General features: G+C 35.6%; 1 protein-coding gene across 5 annotated transcripts in view; it reads right to left on the bottom strand.

Annotated features, from left to right (window-relative positions):
- Positions 1 to 24917, bottom strand: part of COP1 (COP1 E3 ubiquitin ligase) — a 267564-nt gene that overhangs the window by 212426 nt on the left and 30221 nt on the right. For 4 of the 5 annotated variants that reach the window (XM_036757414.1, XM_036757417.1, XM_036757413.1 and 1 more), the window contains exons 4-6: positions 14697 to 14761; positions 11291 to 11410; positions 4112 to 4180 (exon numbers count right to left, since the gene is read on the bottom strand). In XM_036757414.1, the coding sequence (XP_036613309.1) occupies positions 4112 to 4180; positions 11291 to 11410; positions 14697 to 14761 (254 nt within the window). Of the gene's footprint in view, positions 1 to 4111; positions 4181 to 11290; positions 11411 to 14684; positions 14762 to 24917 lie in introns of all 5 variants that reach the window. The other variant, XM_036757415.1, reaches the window with a different exon arrangement.

Here is a 24917-nt window from a genome sequence, read left to right on the forward strand (position 1 = left end):
CAAATCTGAGTTAACAAGATCAGAATTCTGAATCTACGAAAAAAAAATAAGAGTATATAATATCTAATAACTAATATAATTGTTTTGGAGAGAGGGTAATCCTAGTACATTCATATCAAATGACATCAACTTACAAATAACTCCATCAAATGGAAAAAAACTAAATGAAAACTAAATTTAAAAAATTAATAAAGACAGTTTTATTACAATAGTTTCACAAACAAAGTAAATGTGGGGGTGGAATATAAAGTGGAATATAAGTTCTGTTACGTACTATTAATCTGAAAAGGCTATTTTAATAGCTCTGAGAGCTGTTAAGAACAATTTTTAAATGAAAAGAATAACTGTGATTGACACAGAACCACATCTGACTTCTTCTACCCCTCCTCCCAAAAAAACTCCTACATATACTCTCTGGATGCATACTGAAAAACTGAAACAAGACACCGACCAATAGTACTAAAATCTGTCTCTGATTACACAACCCACATGTATATTCTAACAGTTTTACACAGGGAAATATTTTTTCATAATCATTATAAAATTACGTTTTAGCATTTAATCCCTTTTAAGATTTTTTTAAAATTGGTTCAAAATCCAAGAACCTCAAATTCATCTACATTTTATCTTCAAATGTCCACAGCCCAAAAAAAGTGAGTTCCAAACTATGACTTTAAATTCTGGCTGCCAGTTTGAATGTAGTGGGGGATTCTGTTTGGTTTTTGAAGACTTGGTATCTATATAGGAAAGATAATTCACGTAGAGATGATTAGAGTAAATATGAGTCTGGCAAGGGGCTATCATCCAAGAATTAAAATAGCTAAGCTTGAAAGTCATCACCAAAAGGTCAGTCTCCAATTTATGGATTTTTTCCTTGATCCCGGCAATTCATGAATTCATTTCTAAGGAACAGAAGGTAAGTTGCCTTCCAATATTTCCTGGTAAAGGGAACAAACCAACTAAATTGCTTAAGTTTTAAAAATTGAAATGTCTCATTTAACTCCTCTGGAAAAGTATAAAAGTGAATCCCTCTCTATGTTTACAAGCATTAATCTAAACACTCCTGGCAGTCTTTTCTTTGACCTTTTAGGATTTTAACCAATGGTATGACTTCAGAGATTCTGAATGTATTATCTGTGTGAATACATTTTTTTAAAGAATTTAAAAATTCCAACAGCTCTTTAGTAGATTAGATGAACTAAGTTTGTGGAACCAGACTACAACTCTTTATCTCATAAAGATATATGTGAGCTAGGTAAAAGAATCCTATTTGTAAACTCTTTAAAGAAAACTGGTAAGCAAACATAAATTTTATTCAAAGGAATAACCACCATCAAAATGAATACTCTTATGTGAAATGACCTCAAGAAGTCTTTTCTGTTGTTAATAGATTACAATCATGTCCTATTTCATAGAAGGAACATATTCATGGAAGCTTTAAAATTCAAGTCATACATTAAAATGCAAACTTGATAAAATGTATACAAAGACAGGCTTACTAACAACAATATCAGACTTTTTAAAGAGTTACCAAAAATTCAATTGACATCCAAAAAGCAGATATTCAAATACTGATGCACCTTTTAAGTTTTCCATATAAAATACAATGCCCTATTTATTCATTTGAAGAAAGGAAAACTAAAATTTTTCATTCTCATAGGAGTAAGAAAGCCAATTGGGAAGGACAAAATTGAAGCATGACATAAAGATGCTATTTAAGTATTTTCCTTTATTATTTCCACTAGCATACTTTGTCATATCTTCCAAAGAAGAAGAATATCTACATTTCCTTAAAAATATCTAGAATACTCTTAAAGTCTATCTACTCATGAGCTAAAGTTCAGGGATTTTTAGTTAAGCCCCATCTCCCATTCACAAAGTTAAAAGTGTGAAAGTTAATAAATGTGCCAATAAATGTTTTCAATTTTTAAACTTGTTAAACCCCACTGCCTAGTCTTTTGTGCAACTTACAATGAAGTCCTAAAAACCACTATCAACCCCAAAAGTGTAGATTATTACACTTCTACACTGATGGGAGTAAAAAAAAAATCCAGAAAAACTTAGAATTTGCATGGCTGAATAGCCTACAAAAAGAAAATGAGACATAGTGATCTGAGTCAATCAACAGAAAGAACAAGGACCTTTCAAGTTGTATGGTATACTCTATAGTAAGGCTACATTTGTAATGTTTATTATCATTATATTACATCATATATGTTAGGTATATAAAACTAATAGTAATCATAATCATAATATCTACTTAATTTACTGATGTTAGGCCTAGCAGAGCACTGGTGAGCACAAGTAGCTATCTGAGAATAAAGGGCAAATCAGAGTCATCAAGAAAAGGTGTCTCATTGTCACGATCATTCCTTTACCTCAAGCATGAGACGGCTTGAAAAAGCTCAGTCTTAATAAATATCTTAAAGGACAACTAATTAATCTACAAACATTTATTAAGCACATACTACACGGTAGATTACACGCTGAAAATGGCAAAAAATAAAAATAAAAAAGACCCTACCCTCAAGGAACTTTCAGTCTACTATGGAAAATAACGTATATAGTACATAAGTATATGCAAAATATATACTAGGCAATTATGGGGGAAACCAATAGCCAGTCTTTTTTTTTTTTTTAAGGAAACCCTCACTGAAAATGACTTAGGCTAGGCCATTGTTTGCTTACATTCCTTAATAACTTTTTGTTTCAACTTCTAGAAAAAATTTCATAAAATGCAGTATTTTTTTCCTTGACTATTTGGGGGAAAAAAAGGAGACCTTAGTCATTTGCTTGCTGGGCTAAAATATAATTTTAAAAAACACAAATCTTCACCTGTCCAAAGTTAATTTTTATTTTGCTTAAAAAAGAAAAAACTGAAGCCACCAGCTGCTAAAGTTCTAAGGCTAGAATAGGAAAAAGACTCATATGTCATATAAGGAGATATAAACATAAACATCACAGCATATTCACTAAATAGCCCTGGCAAGAAACAACTCAAATGATGACAAAAGTAACATATAATCCAGAGATTAAAAAATCTGAACACGTGTAAAATGTTACATACTCAGAAACACCATCACACAAAGAAACACTTAAAAGTTTTGCCACAATATGCTTGTCTAAACAATAATAACAAAGAATTATAATGCTTTAATAATATTTAATAAATTTAAGAAGAAATAATTTCTTACCTTTATAGCCTCCATAAAAGGTAGAGACAGTGAACAAATACCCCTCTTAAACTAACTGTAAAGTATGAAAGGCTAAGCTTTGAAAAAAAGTAAGGGTTTAAATAAAAAAGATTTTCAATGGCAGGTCTTCACTTAATCATATTTTCCTCAAGCAGTAACATCATCCTCCATCATCATCATCATCATTGACCACATTGACTACATTTTTAAATACATTAAAAGGTTTGATGAATTTTACAAACTTTAAACAGGGAAATATTTAGCATTCTGAGTTTTCATTGTGAGTTTTAAAATTCTCTCTCAAAACACTGTTAACATTACAAACTTCCAAAGGTTAAAATTCCAATGAACAGCTATGATTTCACTTCACTGTACTCTGGGTGTATTACTCCGTTTTCTTCTCCGCAAAATATTTCCAATACTATTCCGCATTTAACGTTCTAACTTGCCTAGGCTTTATCTGGTTTCTTTACTATCCCTCCACTCTCCTTGAGATTGACTACAAATCTGAGTATTGTACTCTGCCTCTCTTTTCATTCACTACACATACGATCACAAAACAAATCCTAAATCATTTGATGAAGCATCTCAATCATCTCAATCTTAGGTGAAAAAAAGGTATTTACCCCATCTTTACACTCTCATTTTTTCTCCAAAGTTCTAGTGCAGCTTTTTAAACAACCATTCCTTGGCAAATTTTTCAACTCATCCAGAAAGAATCAATCAACTGTATCAACTGAGAAGTTAAAAAATGAAGCTATCAAGAATCTTGCCTTAAAATCTTGTTTTCCAAATTTATCCAATTTAAATATTAACACTGTGCCCACAGGGAAATTTTATTACAAAATAAGGAAAGGCAGCAATATTTTAAAAACAAACAAATACTTATTCAGTAAATCAAACACAAAATGATATACCTCTCTTTTATTTCTCCTTGCAACCTTGAGGAATTCCATAAGGATCTGTAGTTGGGCAGCATGTGATTCCTATAACAGAAAACTACATTTTAAAAGAAAAATTTATCACAAATCTATTGTTTTTAAAAAGCTCAGTGTGAATGTGATAAAAGAGATTCATATAAATTTTGAAGTATATTTACCACCAATTAAGCTATGTATCATTTTATATATTCATTTTAAAGTTTCTTATTTGGCAAAAGGTTTTTAAAAATAGTTTTCAAAAAAATATTCTGAAGATTACAAGAGTAGCGGTCTAAATTCAAAAGCAAAAGATTTAGTGTCAAAAAAGGCCTTTAGAGTACAACCCCTTCGTATTCTAGATTAAGAAACAGATCAAGAAATGGTAAGTAACAGAGGATAAAAGTATGAGAACTAGAAGGGACCTCATTAGATCATCTGCTTTGATCTGTTCAGGCCTCAGATGAAGAAGCCTGGAACCAAAGAATTGCAGAGAGGTGCCCAAGGTTCCACAGATAAGTCAGCAGATGAATCCAGGTCCTCAGACTCTAAATTCAGCATAATTTCTACTGCTCTAGATTTTAATGGAGTAAGGCAAATTTGAAACCAGTTCGTTTGGACAAGTTCAGTACTATCTTTTTAAAAAAACTTTGTTGACATCTATTGGTTTTATATCACTTTCTTTCCAAATATGTTCTTCCCCTACCCAGAGAGCCATCTTCTGTAACAATAAATAAAAAAGAGAAACTAATCAGCTCAACAAAATAAAAAACATACCAACTGAAGAGAAGGGAAAAATACAAACAATCCAAATTAGTGACTAGAATAAACCACAGGTATATTATCACTCAGATAGAGAAAAACTATAATTGCCTCTCAGATCAGACAAATCAACTATTTAAGTTTGAACTAGGAACAAAATCATTGTAGATAAAGTAATACATTAGACAGAAGATAAAAATCTTTAAGGTGTTAAAGGCACAGTGGCACAGGTATCATAACTAAATTTTAAAAAGATAACAATCTCTCTGAAATGAAAACACTGAAAAGAATAAGCAAATTTGAATCAAGACAAAATAAGCCCAGCAAGTCTCATTCTTCAGTTACAGAAGAAAAATAAAATGAAAGCTTCTAAAAAGCAACAAAACTGTAATACCCATTGACAAATGGTTGATGATAACCTATTTATCACATTAAAATATTTACAATAATTAACAAAATTCTGTTAAAGAAAAACAAGGTAACTTGAAGTTAAATAAGTAAAGTAGTTTTTCTTCTTTGTTGAATATATTGTGCTTTTAAAAGTAAATTAAAACCATCCAGTTTAAACTCTGAGTTGAGTCTCCATTTGTATGCTTCAAAAATTTTTTTCCACTATCCATTTGCCTTGCCAATGAATGTTCTCAGTTGTAATTAAAATTCCCACTGCATGTTTACTAACATTATTCTCCAAAAGAGTGAAAGTTAGAAAAGATGACCAAATATAAAAGAAAATACCCAGACACACTGCAGCTTTCTTGGCACTTAAGATATATTTCCATTCTCATATGATGTACTTTTATTTGTTTGCATGTCTCAAGATACTTTGTTCACTAGGCACAGGCTTTAACTCCATTACATACCGCAGAGCAGGATTTCTTAACATGGAGTCCCTGAAATTGCATTTTTCTATTTTGATAACTGTATTTGTGTGTGTGACATCCTTTGTAATTCTGTGTATTTTATTTATGCCTTTAAAAAACATGACCTAAGAAAGGATTCATAGGCTTCAACAGCATGCCCAAGAGGTCCATGACACAAATCCAGCCTCAGACACTTGACACACTTACTAGCTGTGTGACCTTGGGCAAGTCACTTAACCTCAATTGCCCTGCCTTCCCCCCTCCAAAACAACAACAACAAAAAAAGATTTAACATAACAATGTAGCTAACAACTATTCACCTGAGCAACATGTTCAGATAGCTCTGTTACAAAGTACTGGCCATGTTATCTTCAAAGGGGTCCATTTATGCACTTAAATTTCCATTTGCCAGAAACAGGACTTGAATTTGACTACTTAAAAAAAGTGACTGTGGATTATTAAATGTAGGTCAGTTCATATTGATTAGTTCCAATGACAAAGTAAGAGTCAGCATAACAAAATGAAAATACAGAAGAAAACAGGGTGGAATATAAAGAGAATAAAAGATTTTCAAAAACTGTATTAAGACTGAAGTAAGTCATATTAAAATGTTAATTAAGCAATACAGGAGAACATACTATAATGTTCTTCAGATTTAAGAATGGAGACCAGTGACATCTTTTGGCCTCTCATTAAAGGCAGGAATCAATGAGAGGCCATCATTCTTAGCAAATATTTATTGTAATTGCAGAATTTTATGAATGGAAGAAACCATAAAGAACATCCATTACAACCTGCTTGTTTTATAAACGAGAAAAAATAAAAGAGAGTAAGTAACTTGTCCCAGAATGCCCAACTAACTAGTTGAACAGGAAGACAAAACCCAGTTCTCCTAACTATGAGCTAGTCTATTGCTCTACTAAATCCTGATTCCTGGACATACTTTTACAATGTCATAAAATTCATGGCTTCATACAAAGAGACAGCATTAATATTACTTAAAATTAATTACAATTCAAATCTCTATAAAGTCACAAATTTATAAAATACTTCTCATTTAAAAATGATATCAATTAAGGCTAATAATGAATACAAAGTTCCTATTTACAAAATACTGGTTTCAAGATAATTTTTTCTTATTAACTAGTTTTTAAATTTTCTTTCTGCTAACATATATCCTAATGATATTAGCAAAAATGTCCCAAAAGAAATGAGACAATCAAATTTCAATTATAGAGGAAGACTATCTCGCTTTAGGCATTTTCTAAGTATTTTACATCTTCTCTTTCACCTTGCTAATGACTTCCACTTAGTTATCATTACTCAATGAGAAAACTACCAAGGGATGATTCATGGGAAGAAAATAAAACCTAGTACCCCTACTCAGTAACAGCAATACAAACATGACTATGCAATATTGCATGACAGCATAAGAATCTAAAAATTGCATTGATAATCTTAACTTGCAGACGCAAACACTGACCTAAACTTGGTATAATGCCAGCTGTTAGCCTAAATATTTTAGAATAGGTCATACTGAAATAGTGTTTTAAGGTTTACAAAGCACATTTCTCACAAGAACCCTGTGAAGTGGGCAATGGTAAATAAAATTTATTTTATTTATTCACAGCAATATGTGAAATATTAAATATTTATAACTGATACTGAAGAAGATCAATCAAGATTGATTTCTTAACAGCCTCTTATGCACCAACATGGTGCTAGGTGCCAGAAAAACCAAGAAAAATATGAAAGTCTCTGCCTTCACAGAGCTCACATTCTTTAGAGGGAAGACACCATGTACACATCATTAAATAAAAAAAAAAAGTATGTGTGTATGTCTATAAATAATACAAGGTAATTTAAGGTGATGGCTGTATGACAAGACAAAGAGAAAGAAATAAAGATACTGCAGAGATAGAATCAAGACTTTTATGTAAATCAATGCTCCTTCCTGGCCTCTACTGCCCTAAATAGAATGTAAATTCCTTGAGAGCAAGAACAATCTTTCTTGCTTGTAACCTGTATCCTCAGTAGTTAGCACAGTTACAGTTAACACAGTAAGCAAGAGCTTATACAGTCATTCGTGTATTCAAGATCTGGCAACTGATTGGCTATGTGGGGTGAGGAGATGGAGGACTTCAAGGTTAAGAATCTGGGTTACCTAATAATCCAAAACTAGTCCTTTTATTCATCCCCGCATAGCTATTAATTTTTTTCATTTTTATTAAATTGTTATTTATTGTATATTATATTATATTATATTATATTATATTATATTATATTATATTATTAATATATAATATATAATTCATTATATATTATATGTATTATATATTATATGCATATAAGACCTATAATCCATTATATAATAATGGACTAATATATGACATATATTATATTATTTATTAATTTTATTAAAATTTTTTTCATTCAATATCTTAATATCAAATAGTTCATTGTTTTCAACTTCATAGATTTAATTTAAGTACTGGCTTCATCAGTCAATGTAACTAGTATTTAAGTGCTTACTATATATCAGGCACAGCTAAGCACTAAGAATACAAAGAAAAGCAAAAGATAGCCCCTGCCCTTAAGGAGCTAAAAGTCTAATGGGAGAGACAACATGCAAAGAATTATTTTCAAACAAAAAACATGGGATAAACAAGATAATCAGGGAAGTCACCAACATCAAGGATGACCAGAAAAGGCTTCCTGTAGAAGGTGAGATTTTAGCTGGGACTTGAAGGAAGTCAGGTAATTCAAAAAGATGAAAATGAGGGAATTTCAGGCACAGGGGGACAACTAGTGAAAATTCATGGAGTTGGGAGATTCAGTGTCTTCTGCAAGGAATAGGAAGGAAGTCAATTATCACTGGATCACAGAGTATTGGGTGGCAACAAAGGGTAATGTAAGGTTCAAAAGACTGGAAAGATAAGAAGGGGCTATCAGATTTGAAGGACTGAATGCCAAACTGAGAATTTTATATTTATATTAGATTCTAAAGGTGATAGAGAACCACAGGAGTTTAATGTATAAGGGAGTGACATGGAAGATCAATTTTAAAAGCTGAGTGAAGGATGGAATGGAGCAAGACTTGAGGCAGGGAGGCCAACCAGAAAGCTATTATATTAGATGAGGGCCTGCACCAGTGTGGTGACACTGTTTTGAGGACAGAAGGAGGCATATACAAGAGATGTAATGAAAGAAAAACGAACAGTACTTGGCAACAGAATGGATATAGGGTTGATGGTAAGGAGGCAAGGATAAAGAGAAGAAACAAGAAGGTAAGTGCCTAGTATGTGTTAGGCACTGTATGGGCTGCTATGTGGCACATCAGATAGAGTGCTGGGCCTGGAGTCAGGAAGACTGCTCAAAACTGGCCTCAGACACTAACTAGCTGTGTGACCCTGGCCAAGTCACCTAACCCTGTTTCTCTCAATTTCCTCATCTACAAAATGAGCGAAGAAGGAAGTAGCAAACCACTCCACTGCATCTTCCAAGAAAACCCCAAATGTCTGCAAAAAAAGGCTGGAGCATAAAGGGCTTTAAACATCAGACAAGTTTATATTTGATCTAGAGCATAGGTTTTGAATCTTTTTTGTATGATGGACCCCTTTGGAAGTCTGTTGAAGACACTGAACCTCAGAATAATTTTTCAAAAGCATAAAGTAAATTACATACAAAGGAAATCAATTATATTGAAAGCAAGTTATCAAAATGATTTTTTTAAGTTTACTAAAACACTCCTCCCACCCCCATCAAAGAGGGAGTCACTGAAGCCTCCACTGGCAAGCAGTCATATCTATCTAGGCTTCAAAAAGATCACTCTGAAATCAGAGTAGAGGATAGAAGGGAGAGAGAAGACTTGAAGAAAGGGAACCAACTAGAAGGTTTTTACAATAGTCTAGAAAAGAAAAGAGCCTGATCTAGGGTAATGGTGATGGAAGTAAAGAAAACAGAACCAATAGAAGAAACATGGTCTGGAGGTTTGCCAAGCCTTTATTTGGAGGAGTTCATTAGTCCACAGAAATGGAAGGCTAGAATTGAAAGAAAGAGATCTGGATTGAATATATAGATTTGGAAGCAATCTCTGAAAACATGGAGGGAAAAGAGGAGAGATGTCAGATTCTTGAGAGCAATCATGTTTAAGAGGCAGTAGATGAGAATATTCCAGCAAAGTAGACTGAAAAGGAACAGTCACACAGGTAAGAGGAAAATGAGAAGACAGAAGTATCACAAAAGCTAAGGGAAGAGGAAGTGATCAAATGTGTCTAAAAAGTACAAAAATGAGAAGGATGAATAAAAAAATGAATATTTGTTGACTGACTATATTCTGAACCTAATGATAAAAGCAGCTTACTTACTGGAAGGACAGTTTAAATTTTCTTGTTTTAAGATTTCAACGTGCTTTAAAAAAATATATGATGGCCATGATACGATTAAGCATATATACAAAAATGTAGTTCTCAAAAGCTATCTTTAAATCAAATTTAACTTTATCTTAAATTTTCTCACTAATAACAACTACTGCATTGTTCAAAATATATTTTTGCAGGTGTTAAAATGAAAACTTTTTTCAATTGGAAAATATATATATACGTATATACTGAAAAATAAGACTAAATACAGGTAGTACTCAGATTTCATGTAGGCAATATTTCAGGCAGGGAGGTTGGGAGGGAGGGAATAGCTTTTATTGAGGCTAATATGGAATATAAGCAATTGAGACATGTAACTACCAAAAAAGACTTTGTTCCTAAGACACAATCACATTTCCTAGTTGGAAGGTACTTCAGTGGACATCTAATCTGACCCATACTCCAAAAAGAACCCCTATTACCATATATCTACCAGGTGGTCATCCAGCCCTTGCTCAAAGACCTCTGATGACTAGAAATCCACTAGCTCCAAAGGCAACTCATTCAACTTTTTCATAGTTAAAAATGTCAGGAGTTTTTTTCCTTATGTTGACCTGCAATACATTTTTCTATTAACTTTTACCCTCTGAGCCTAGTTCTGTCTACTGGGATCACAGAAAAACGATTTAAATGTGCTTTTATCTATCAACCTTTTTAAAGACTGCATTCATGTCCCCTCTTCAGTCTTTTATTCCCCAAGCTAAACATCTATCTCCAGGTCCTTTAATCAATATTCTTCATGTAGCATTGTTTTGAGACTCCTTCACCATTGAGGTTAACCTCCTCCAAATCAGTACAAATTTGTCAGGGTCCCTTCTGAAATGTGGCGCCTATCAATAGCAGACCCAATAATCCAGATGTGTTTAATTGACACAAAGTACAACTGCCTTGTTTACTTATTCCATTTATTTTCAGCAAAAATGAACTTAATTTTAATAACTGACCTTTGATTCAAAAAGGGGTGCTAATGAAAATGAGAAATGATCTTGCCTGCCTTAACTGGAAAAAAGGTAGACTGAATTACACCATCTTAGTACTTCTATAAGTATTGTCATACCTGTTTAAAAACATGCCTGACACAGAGCAAGATCAAAATAAAAACAACAAAAGAAACAAACAAAAAACCTTCCACTTACTGCCTCCAGCTGTTTTTTCTTTTGCACAAGTAGTTCCAACATCAGGTTGACATTGGGTAAATCAAGGTTATCTTGATCAGTTCCCAATAAATCTTGAAATATTTGCCACCTGTGGCCATTCTGAAATAGAAGAAATGAAAAGAGAGAGGAAATACAAAACCTTAACTAACAAAAAGCATATTCTAGATGCTTCCATAATACATTTTTAAATTATAAGATTCTATTATGTATGTTATTCTATTATGTTATGCCTTCAAAAATATATTACTACCACATTCCATGCCACTGATTTCTTGCCAACAGCTCAACACTGCCTTCTGGATGAAACTATGTCCTTCTACCTTTCATAGAAAAAACCTTCCTGACTCTTTCATTGGACTTTCATGCCAAAAATAATCAAATTCATCATTCATTCTTAAATAAAGTGATAAACTGATCATTACTATTCTGGAATATACACACACATAAAACAAAACCAGATGCATTAGTTAAATCTCCAAGTTAAGAGAGCTATTTTAAGATGTCTATATTTTAATGAAAAGTGTCTTTAGGACTCTCAGTTCCTTTGAAGCCAATAACAGAACTTGAGCATTTTCTATAAGAATCTAGGAGGGATATTCTCTCCTCCATCCAGGAGGGCTGTAGCTCTGATCCAAACAACAGATTGCCCTTCCTCTTCCCCAAGAGTCTCCAACTCCCTTAAGTAAAAGCCACACATGGCTCATTGCCTTGGCTTATATATGTCTAACCCATGGCAAGTGATGGAATGTAAATCTTACATCAGCTAGAGTTTAAGGCTCTGAAGACAGAAGCCTGTGACTAAGACTCTACCAGCACTGATGTTAGCAGCAAAGAAACAAAAAAACTGATCCAATTATCATCCCAGAAACAGGCATATACCTAGGCCCAACTACTTAATAAGCATTTCAGTCTCTGTGTTGGTAAGCAAAATGGGTTCTTAGCACTTAGTTGGCCTTGGTTTCCTTTGAGTAATTCAGTGTATTTCATTGAGCCTACTAGGTGCTAAGCCCCAGGCCCAAACCCCATTAGGTGTGGAACCTATGTGGGTGTGGATTAGAGCCTGGGGTGGGGCCCAAGGTGGGGCTGGCTAAGGGGAGGTGCTAACTCCGGAGCCATGCCCAGTCTTGAGTCTTCCTAAGTGCTAAGCTCCAGGCCCAAACCCCTATTAGGTGTAAAACCTATGTGGGTGTGGATTGGTAACTAAGGTGGGACCCAAGGTGGGGCTAACTCAGGGGAGGGCCTAGTTTACAAATGAGTTTGAGTGATAGGTTTGGGACATCAGAGGCTCTTAGACCACGTGGGTTTAAGTCGCCTCTTTGTGACGATTTTAGGTCACGTGGGTGAGTCGCATGTGTGACTCACTCCTGACGCTAAAAAAGATATAAAACCAGGGGCTGGCCTTTTTTTTGGAGCTCTTACACACAGCACTGGTGGTACGTGTGACTCTGAGCCAGCCCTTGTTCTGAGCTCCTGAGCTGAACCTAGATGTTGGTAACTATGAATTGTATTGGGTCTGTCTGTTTGTAATTTGTAAAGGGCTCTCATTCATGGTGGTGCTGAAGTGGAGACTCCAGGCAGCTATAGCTAAGGGCCCTCCAGTTTGTAACCCAGATGCTGAGACTTTGTTAAACTCTGGTAACTATGTATTGGGATTTGAATCAGACAAGGAATGTCTGTTGGTGTTTGTGATTTGTTTGTATTTTATTCTGAAGTTCAGGGTGCTGCCTTTTTCCCCTGAACTAAGTGAATGATATTTGTAAGCTGAATTAAAGTAAGCTTGTCAACCCCTTTAACCTTGCTTTCCTTATTAAAGCAGATCAAAAGATCCTGTGCTTTTGCAGCATGCTGGTAGTGTTGTTGTTGGGCTTTCACCCCCACAACATCTGCTAGTCTGACTGTTGAAACAGTCCTAGATGATTTTTATAGCATTAATTATTGTTTCATAAAGAATTATACATTTATATATACAAGATCTGTTGTAAAGTTTCTGTTCAATAGAAATGTGGGACAATTTCCATATATCTTTAAATCTCTCTCAAACTATAAAATACACTACTATGAGTAAATAATGTAAGACTCTAGTGAAATGGAATACAGAGGAATGAATGAAGTCATGAGGAAACTTTTTCATATGACTTGGGACTAATCTGAACAAAGTCTATGTTGGACAAAAATAAAATATTTTCTTATAGCTAAGGATTTTGTGTTTTTGATATTTTAATGTTACTAGTTAAAATCTGATATTATTCCAGTTTGAGATATTCTCATATTATGCACTGCTGTACAGCATTCATTCCAGAAATGTTTATCAGAAGGCTACTATGTGCAAGACATCCTATCACTATACAGAAAAAATAAGAAATGATATTGGTCCTTGATGAGTTGACACTCACCCAGGAAGCACATTCTCCCAAATTATTAGTAACATTAAATATAAGCAATGCTATTGCTTACACTGCCAAAAATACACAGTAAGGGGAACAGTAATTCGTTTTCACTTTCTCATCAAACTGACTGATTATCTGAAGGATTAGTGTACAAATGCAATGAGGAAGTTCTTAAAAATCCTCAACATTTCATTGCTTACTCATCTAGGAGCATGATTAGGACCATGTTTTAGTTTCATAGGCTACACTCTATCTAATAAAACAGGTTTAAATTCCAGACCAGATTACCTGAATAAAATATGTGAAAGGACTCCAAAGGGTAAAAATTACTTAACTCAGCACAATAGAAATAGTTGTATTTTTTTTTAAGTGCTTAAAGGGTAAGTCATTATTGGGATTATTATTACTGCTAATGATAATGGGAGCTCAAGTAGTTCTTTCAAGGGTCTATTTGGTAAGATAACATGTAGTTCCTTGACCAAAATGTAAATCAGAACCCATTTAGGACTAGTCCTCCCCAAACACAAGATTTTTGGAGAGATTATCAAAAATGCTTTCTCACAGTAATCTCATCTTCTTTTCCTCAATTCCCAATTCTATTCTTCAAAATCCCATTTCGTTCTCATAAGGCCTTATTCTAATCCAATTCAATACTTATTAAGTGCCTCTTACTGAAAGCACAACTGATTAGGCACTAAGGTAGATAAAAAAGGTTAACTAAAAATATGGTCACTGTCTTCATAGACTTTAAAGTCTAGGGAGCCTAACTTTACCCACTAATTGTTCCAGATAGTCATAGACAAAATAAGTATTACAAATAACTCTAAGTAGGTAATTCTTAAAATTTTATTTGGAAAATCCTACAGAGACCAAACAATTTCCTTTAGTTGGATCAATGATAAACTAATTCTACTTTTCCTTAAGATTAAACCGTTAGGTAAAAACAGAATGAGATATAAAATGTAATTAAAAGAGTTGAAACATACGGTGCTACTCACTGAATGGTCCAACTTGAACCTCTTTTCCTCAAATCTTTGCTTCTGTTTGAGAATGAGTTCATTCACTGGGAAGAAAAAGAATTTATTATATGTATCAGACTTGGCTATTTTAGTTAGCTGAATCATTTTAATCTCATAACATAAAACTTATGATAATTTATAAAAAGCAGAAAACATGGACTTTTTTCTTGCTTTGTTTACTATTAACCATTTTAAAGAATGGACAAACCTATTGAAATAAACATAATACCTGAAATATATATATACAGGGTTTTAAGATCTGAAAAATACTTTTTATACATTATGTCATTTGATCCAATGAGCATTATATTAACAGTCAAATCTGATAGCCTTTTCTCAATCCTAATCCTTTTTCATTTCTGTAGCTTCACATTGTTGACCATTTTCCCTTCCTAAATATTCTCTCCTCTTAAGTTTTAGTATCATTGCTTTCTCTTGGTTCTCCTCTTACCCATCTGACCATTTACTACTTCTCAGGATCATCAGCCATTTCCAACCCCCTAATTATGGGGCTTGTCCTGATCCCACTTCTCTTCTCTCTTTTTGATCTAATCAGCTCTCATGAATTCAAATATTATTTCTATCCAGATTTGGTCTCTCTCCTGAGCTCCAACTGCACATAACCAACTAGCTACTGGACATTTTAAACTGGATGTTCATAAGTCTCTCAAATTCAGCATTCCAAACAGAACCATTATCTTTCCCCTAAAACCCACCCCTCCTCTACACCTCTTTATTTCAGACAAAGTCATGATCAGCCTTTCAGTCTCCTGAGTTTACAACCTTAGTGTTTATTTCTCCCTCTCCCTCACCCCACAAATACAATCAGGTACAGCTGTGTCAATTCTATCTTCACCCATCTCCTTCTCTCCATTCAAAGAACATCTTCTTACCTCTTGACTAGACTACTGATGTAGTCTCCTAAATGGTCTCCATGCTTCCAGTCCATTCCTTTCCAATTCAACCTCCACACAATTGTCCAAGTGATATTCCAAAGGCACAATTCTGACCATCTTATTCAACAAATTCCAATGGCTCTCTAACACCACTGTAACCAAATGCAAACTCCTCTACTCAACTTTAGAGCCCTTTTCTCTCAACCTTGCTCCAGCACACCTTTCCAGATTTTCATGTTATTTCTCTTTAAGCATTCCATGTTTCAGCCAAAATGGATTTCTTGATGCTCCTCACACACAACATTTCCTCTCCTCCTGTCTCCTGCCTCTGCAGAGGTGGTCCTCAATACCTGCAACATACTTCTTTTCAACCTGAACTTTAAAATCCCAAGTTCACTTCAAATCTCAGCTTGATCACCACATCCTATGAGATTTTTCCTGATTCTTCCCAGATGCTAATATCTTCCCCCAGAAAATTATCTCGCATTTATTTTGTATATATTTATTTTGCACATACTTTTATGTGTCTCCTCCTAGGGAACGAAAGCTCTTTGGAAGGCAAGGACTGTTTCATTTCTGTCTTTGCCCAGCACATGGCAGCCCCTAGATGGAGTTGTCAGAGTAAGTGGGCCTTAGTAGGACATGACAAGGCATATGCCATCATAGACATCATTCTCATTTTAAAGATAAGGAAATTGTGGCTCAGAGACGTTAAATGATTAGGAACATCTTGAATGAAGGGATATCAAGAAAGTCAGAGGTTCTCCCGACTCTAAATTAAGCAGTCTTACTACAATACCAAAGTAGTCAGAGTAAGCTAAAAAATACCCATCTTCCTCTCCCAACTTCCCTCCCCAAAATTTTAAAAGTCTGCTCTCTAATTATGATGTAAAAAGCCAAATACTAACAAATTTTAATTTCTACTAAGAATATTACACAGGCATTTTCCAGGGGAAAAAGAGAGAGTAAGTACATTCCAGGAAGGCTGCCTATCAAGTGACCTTCTTTATATCATATACAGTGTCATTTTAAAGAGGAAGGTGTGTAAGCGGGGGAAAAAGTAATTTGAATCTTCTGTCAGCTTAACAGCAACCATGGAGCTTTGTCCACCTGACTTGGTGACATATGTCAGTTTTCAATGCAGTATTCTTTTGAGTGAAATATACAGAATTTCAATCTTAAAAAATAAAGCAGAAAACTTCCAAATCACATAAATGTATGCCATTAGATAATATATAGCACATTACTGTAATATCTTCAAACCTCCTATTTATTCACTCCACTACCATTTATTAGATATCTATTATATGCAGAGCACTGTACTAAGGTCCCAAATTTGGAAGACACAGGCTCTGGCTTCAAAGAGCTTATACTCTAATGAAGGAAATAAATGATCAATTAATATATAAGTATTAAGTAACTACTATGTGGTACCAGGCACTTTACTAAGACTTGAGAGATACCAAAACACACACATACTCCAGTCCCTGTCCACCAGGAATTCACATAATATCACAGGAGACAGCATGTAAACACATAAGTATATTCACAACATGTACAAAACAAATATATTTCAACTTAGCATGGAGGGAAATGAGAAAGGCACTTATGCGGAAAGTTTTAACTGTGAGTTTTAATAGAAAAAAAGGATTCTAAGGGTCAGAGATGAGAAAGGACTGCATTCTCAACATTGAGACCAACCTGTTGAAAGTCATGAAGACAGAAGATGGTACATCATGTGTAGCAGCAAGAAGGCCAGTTCAGATATGAAGTGTGGAGAGTAAAACATCACAAGGCTACAAAGATAAACTGGGGCTAGGCTACAGCGGACATTAAGCATCAACCAGAAAAGTTTATATTTGATCAGAGGCAATGGGGAGGCACTGGGTTCGTTGAGTGGGAGTGACATGGTCAGGCCTCACTTTAGTAGTTTAGTGGAAGTAGATTAGGGTAGGGAGAGACCTGAGACAGGAAGATCAATCAGAAAACTGTTTAAAGAGTCTACGGAGGGGGTGGAGCCAAGATGGCAGCTGGAAACCAGAGATTTGCGTGAGCTCCCCACCACGTCCCTCCAAAAACCAATGAAAAATGGCTCTGAACAAATTCTAGAACTGCAGAACCCACAAAATAGCAGAGGGAAGCAGGCTCCAGCCCAGGCCAGCCTGGATGGTCGCTGGGTGAGGTCTATCACGCACGGAGCTGGGAGCAGAGCAGAGCGGAGCAGAGCCCAGCATGGGCAGTGGCAGGACCAACCAGACCAGGAGCCTGGTGGAACAGGCCCTAGTGCCCTGAATCAGTGAGCTGTGGCAGTTACCAGACTTCTCAACCCACAAACACCAAAGACAACAGAGAAGGTTAGTGGGAAAAGCTGAGGGAGACAAAGTGAAAAAAGTTTGCAGTTCAGCCACTGCAACAGAGGTGGGGCAGCTACAGAACTACAGCTGCAGTTGCTTCTGGCCCCAGGCCCACCTGGTGGGAGGAATTAAGTGGCAGATCAGAGCAAGAGTGAAGAGCCTGCTTAAGATCTGCATCAGGTACGGGTTGCTGGTTCTTGGGGGAGGAGGAGATCTAGTGTGGCAAAGCTGGCTGTATGGAAATAGCTCTGAAATTAACAGTGCATCACCCCAAGCTTGGAACAAAGTACTCTTTACAAGCAGTCATACCCCGATGAAAAACTCAAGGGTCAAGTTAGTTGGCTGGGAATGTGGCCAGGCAGTGAAAATGGTCTCAGATTCAGACTCAGACTTTGGAATCTTTCTGTGGTGACAAAGAAGACCAAAACATACAGTCAGAAGAAGTCAACAAAGTCAAAGAGCCTACATCAAAAGCCTCCAAGAAAAACAGGAACTGGTCTCAGGCCATGGAAGAGCTCAAAAAGGATTTGGAAAAGCAAGTTAGAGAAGTAGAGGAAAAATTGGGATGAGAAATGAGAATGATGCAAGAAAACCATGAAAAACAATTCAATGACTTATAAAGGAGAACCAAAAAAATACTGAAAAAAATATTGAAGAAAACAACACCTTAAAAAATAGACTAATACAAAGGGCAAAAGAGCTCCAAAAAGCCAAAGAGGAGAAGAATGCCTTAAAAGGCAGAATTACCCAAATGTTAAAGGAGGTCCAAAAGACCACTGAAGAAAATACCTTAAAATTTATACTTAAAATTTATACCTTAAAAAAAATAATTTAAAAATTAGATGGGAGCAAGTAGAAGCTAGTGACTTTAGGAGAAATCAAAATATTATAAAACAGAACCAAAGGAATGAAAAAGTGGAAGACAATGTGAAATATCTCATTGGAAAAACCACTGACCTAGAAAATAGATCCAGGAGAGAGAATTTAAAAATTATTGGACTACCTGAAAGCCATGATCAAAACAAGAGCCTAGATATCATCTTTCAAGAAATTATCAAGGAGAACTGCCTGATATTCTAGAGCCACAGGGCAAAATAGAAATTGAAAGAATCCACAGATCGCCTCCTCAAAAAGATCCCAAAAAGAAAACTCCTAGGAAAATTGTTGCCAAATTCCAGAGTTCCCAGGTCAAGGAGAAAATACTGCAAGCAGCCAGAAAGAAACATTTTGAATACTGTGGAAAAACAATCAGGATAACACAGGATCTAGCAGCTTCCACATTAAGGGACAGAAGGGCTTGGAGTATGAAATTCCGGAGGTCAATGGAGTTAGGATTAAAACCAAGAATCACCTACCCAGCAAAACTGAGTATAATATTCCAAGGCAAAATATGGATTTTCAACAAAGTAGAGGACTTTCAAGCTTTCTCAGCGAAAAGACCAGAGCTGAATAGAAAATGTGACTTTCAAACACAAGAATCGAGAGAAGCATGAAAAGGTAAACAAGAAAGAGAAATCATAAGGGACTTACTAAAGTTGAACTGTTTTGTTTACATTCCTACATGGAAAGATGATATGTATGATTCATGAGACCTCAGTATCATAGTAGCTGAAAGGAATATGCATAAATATGTGTGTGTGTATACACATATATATGTGTGTATATGTGTGCATCTATGTATGTATATATGTAGGTATATATATATATATATGTATATATGTGTGTGTGTGTGTGTGTGTGTATAGACAGAGGGCACAGGGTGAGTTGAATATGAAGGGATGATATCTAAAAAAAAAAAACAAATTAAGGGATAAGAGAGGAATATATTGAGAGAGGGAGAAAGGGAGAGAGAGAATGGGGTAAATTATTTCGCATAAAAGTGGCAAGAAAAAGCAGTTCTGTAGGAAGGGAAGAGGGGGCAGGTGAGGAAGAATGAGTAAATCTTGCTCTCAGTGGATTTGACCTGAAGAGGGAATACCATACACACTCAATTGGGTATCTTACCCCACAGGAAAGGAGGAGAAAGAAGATGAAAAAGGGGCGATGATAGAAGGGAGGGCAGACAGGGGGAGGAGGTAATCAAAAACAAACACTTTTGAAAAGGGACAGGGTCAAGGTAGAAAATTCAATAAAGGGGGACAGGTTAGGAAGAAGCAAAACATAGTTAATCTTTTACAACATGAGTATTGTGGAAGGGTTTTACATAGCGATACACATGTGGCCTATGTTGAATTGCTTGCCTTCTTAGGGAGGGTGGGTGGGGAGGGAAGAGGGGAGAGAATTGGAACTCAAAGTTTTAAAAACAGACGTTCAAAAACCAAAAAAAAAGAAAGTTTTTGCATGCAACTAGGAAATAATATACACAGGCAATGGGGCGTAGAAATTTATCTTGCCCTACAAGAGAAGAAGGCAAAGGGGGATGGGAGGGGTGTGGGGTGAGAGAAGGGAGGACTGACTGAGGAACGGGGCAACCAGAATATACGCCATCTTGGAATGGGCGGAAGGGTAGAAATGGGGAGAAAATTCGTAATTCAAACTCCTGTGAAAATCAATGCTGAAATCTAAATATATTAAATAAATTAAATAATTAAAAAAAGAAAAAAAAGAAAATTTTAATTTAAAATAATCAAAATTATCCTTTTTACACTTCAACAATGCTCTCACCTCATAATATAGTTTAAGGTCTGACACTGCTGAATCTACTTCCTTTACATTTATTTTCCCCATTTTCTTTGAAGTTCCTGACCTCTTGTTCTTCCAAATGATCTTTGTTATTATTTTTTCTAATTCAGTAAAATAGTTTTTAGTAATTGGGATGACATTGAAAAAACAGGTTAAGTAAAATTGTCATTTAAAAAATTGTATTGACTTTACCTACCCCTGAACAATAAATAATTACTTCAATTACTTAAAAAAAAAAAAGAAAGAAAGAGTTTAGGGAGGTAGCGCAATGGAAAAGGTGTCAGAGATGGAAGGAATCAAGACCTGAAGTTGATACCTGCCTCAAAAACTGACTAGGTGTGACCTTGAGGACATCACTTAATCTGTCTCAATCTCAATTTCCTCATCCATAAAATGGGGACAGCACCTACCTCAGAAGATTACTGTGAGGATCAAATGAAATACATGTAAAGCACTTTACAAACCTTAAAGTACTTTATAAACTCGCATGCTTATTATTAGATCTAGGAACCATATTTTAGGAAGAAAAGTGATAAGCTGGAGGGCATTCAGAGACAGGAAACTAAAAAGTAAAGGCCTCGCGCTCATGTCCCATAATAATTGTTTTAGGGAATTAGGAATGTTCAGCTTGGCAGAGAAAACATTTCTAGGGACATGAAAATCAGAAGAGCTGGCCCACGAAAAAGGAGAGAGGCTAGTTCTGCAGAGCCCAGAAAGCAGAGCTAAAAGCAATGGCAATGAATAGAAATTGCAAAGAGGAAGATTTCAGGCTGGTTCTAAGAAAAAACTTCCTAACAATTTCTTCTGTCCAAAAATGAAACTAGCTGCCTCAGGAAGGTGTAAATTTTCCTCTTACTGGTGGTTTCCTGTAGGGAGTTAGTGCCGACCCCAGGGCTGCTCGGACCCTAGCGCTTGGCCTGTTTCCTGGGTAAAACCAGACAGGCTTAGTAGGAGTTGGAAAGGTAGGTGCCCAGAGGAAAGACTTTCATCCCTAACAGCCCCCCTCCTGCTTGCTCTGGTAGCCATCCTTTCTCATGCAGGCAGAGTCCATCCACCAAGGACTCACAAGCCCAGTAGGAGGAACCCAGCTGGCCATTACCGAATGCTCTTGAACCAGTGCCTAACGCAAACATGCTTTAATTAGTGAGAACTTCTTGGATACTTTACAAGGGCATCCTGCCCCGTGCCTCACATAGCTCATACAGTTCTGATAATCAGTTTGTATCCTGCCCGTGCCTTCCCATGCCTCTTTAGGTACTGTAGAAACAGCACTCCCCTCCTGTTCCCAGCCTTCCCTGTCACTGTAGAATAGCACTCCCCTCCTGTTCCCATACTCCTATGGAATCCACCTTACCACAACCCTAGTTTTCCCATACGCTTGTAGGCAATATAGTTTATAATAATCCAGATTCTTCCCACCAGATATCGCTACTTACATCTAATCTAAGTGCAACAATACATTACTGAAGCACATCTCTTTTTTCCCATGCCTTCACCCCCTTGAACACCTGCCCCTGCTTACGTAGTGCAAAAACCTATAAAAATGGATAATGGCTTCCAATAAATTGGAGTTATAACCATCTTTGCTCCCGCCTCATCATTGCGTACTGAGATAGGGCAACTTGCTGGTCAAGACCCTAGCAGTTTCCAAAGAAAAGCAGGATTTGTCAAATTATTTTATAGAAGGGGACCTTATTCTGGTACGTCTTGGACTGACTTAATTCCAATTCTAAGATTACATGATTGTAATTGTTATATTATAGTCTGACTTACTGCTAATTGCTAATGCAATTAGCAAGATCACCTTTCATAGAGTTAATTTGGAAAGATATCTGTTTATTGACTAGGTGAAGCCCTAACTATATATCATTAGTAATTACCAGTAAACTAACTTCTGCTCCTATTACAAATAAAGGTATCCCTTGACATGCAAAGGTCTCACATTTGTGGTTTTGGTTATTCAAGAGTTGGCCATTGATAATTAAATGGGAACGTTTGGAGATTTGAAGCATAGTGAAGAAAATTACAAATGATGCATGTATGTAAAGAAAACTAAAAAAATTCGGCAAGTCATAAATGCGTAAATACTGTATTTATCAATCAACTTTATCATTTACTACCATAAATATATATACATATATTTATTATGAAGCTAAATTTTGTTAAAAGTTTCAGAGAGCTAAAGAACTACAGGCTCCACACTCTGGCAATACCTCCTCTTTGTCTCTCTACCATCCAGACTCAGTCACATGATTTTCTTCAGCAATGATCTTTGTATCTTGTGCATAGAAGAAGGAAATTTGTGAAGCAGTTATTGTTGCAACACTGATGGCTGTGAAGACTGAATAGTACACAAAATACTAATCTCTCATAGAAACTACAACTTTTTATGGGTGCAATGTGTTGCTTTACTTGTTTTATTTGTTAAATATGATGAGGGGTGGGGCCTAGAGGTACCCATAGTTTTTCACAATTGTAGAGGTCTTGTGTCCCTAACCCCTGCAAATGTTGAGGGACTGTAAATTTAACTTTTAATCACGTGTCACACAAGAAAGCTCTTCTCAGTTAATACTCTCATATCATAACACCCCTGATTGATGCATAAGAGTTTATGTAACGTCAATTAGTTATAAGAATTAAAGGGTAAAAAGATAATTCAATATTTTAACTGTTCTTTGCCTACTGTGTACAGAGCACTGTTCTAGACATAAAAGTTTAAATAAGATATGCTCTTGTGGATCTTACAGGAGTATCAAAAGATATAACAAATAAGAAGATAAGTTTTTTTTTGAAACTACATTAAGTGAACAAGAACAGTATAAACAAAGTGCTATGTGAAGTTCCTAGATAAAATGCTCATTTCCACCTAAGGTGGTAGGTGAGAACAAGAAAAGGATTCTTAGAAGAGGTGTCATTTGAGTTAAATTTTAAAGGACTGGTAAAGAATTTAACAGTTAGGAACAAGTGTAATGTATTTCACAGGTATAGAAAGAACAATGTGAGCAGAGGCTGCTAAGTATAAGGTATGTATAGCAGTTCGGCTGGAATGTAGATTACCTGGTAGGAAAGTGCATGACAGAGTTAAAAAGAGCAGATGAAGGCAAGTTACTCAAGGTTTGGAATTTGGAATATTAAGCAAAGGTATTTGAACTTTATTCAATAGTTTAAAGCGAACCACTTAAGTGTTTTGATCAGAGGAATAACATAACCAGAGCTATATGTCATAAAAATTATTTCACTAACAGTATCAAGAATAGATTAAAGGAGGTGAAGAAAGAGATGGCTAGAAGATCTGTTACAAAGCTACTTCCAAAGTCCAGGAGAATGGAAATGAGTACCTATAAAAGAGTATTCACAGTGAAAATAAGGGGAAGAAAGATGCAACACATGTGCCTGGATAATATGACAAGTAGGCATATAATTCACAAAGAGTAAAGAAAAAGCGAAAGGATCCATATGTCTAAAAATATAGCAGCACATTTGGTTTAGCAAAAAAGTGGAAACTAAGGGCATCCCATCAACTAGGGAATCACTAAACAAATTACAGTCTATAGATGTAATGGAATATTACTGTACTATTAAAAGGGACAGAATTCAGATGTGGTCTGACCATGGCAAAGTGCACCAGGATTACTATCTACATGCTTCTGGACACTATGCTTCTAATGATGTAGCCAAAGATTGTATGACTTGCTTTGGTTGCCACATCACTCATTAACCTTGCAGTACATTGATATACCTAGGACTTTCTCATATGAACTGTTTATGCATGTCTCATTTTATCCTTTTTGAGGGAAGAGGAAGCCCCTTGAGAAGAGGAAGGAAAAGAAACTGTCTCCAACTAGTAGTTCAAGATCCTCTGATGGACCTCAAAATCCTAAAAGATCTCTAACATCATTAGATCTAACACCAAAGATCTCTAACATCTAACAACAACTCTAATATCCCAATCATGTGTCTTGACTTCATAGTAGTCATACTCCCAACCCCTTAGCAGATGTGTCAAAACATAAACACACATATGTGTACACACACACACAAACACACACACACATTCACTCACTCACCTCTATAATCCCAAGGCTTTGGACAAAAGAACAGTAACTACAAACCAAAAAAATGGATTCTCCCATTATATATTATCTTATTCTTGATTTGCCTACACTATATTACTTGGACTTATACAAGTAAATAATACTAATGCACAATTCTGTCTCTGTCACTTGTCTTAAGTCTTTATGTCTTTGCTTCCCAATTATAGGGTCCTG

This window comes from Trichosurus vulpecula, chromosome 4, assembly GCF_011100635.1.
Source record: "Trichosurus vulpecula isolate mTriVul1 chromosome 4, mTriVul1.pri, whole genome shotgun sequence".
NCBI lineage: Eukaryota > Metazoa > Chordata > Mammalia > Diprotodontia > Phalangeridae > Trichosurus > Trichosurus vulpecula.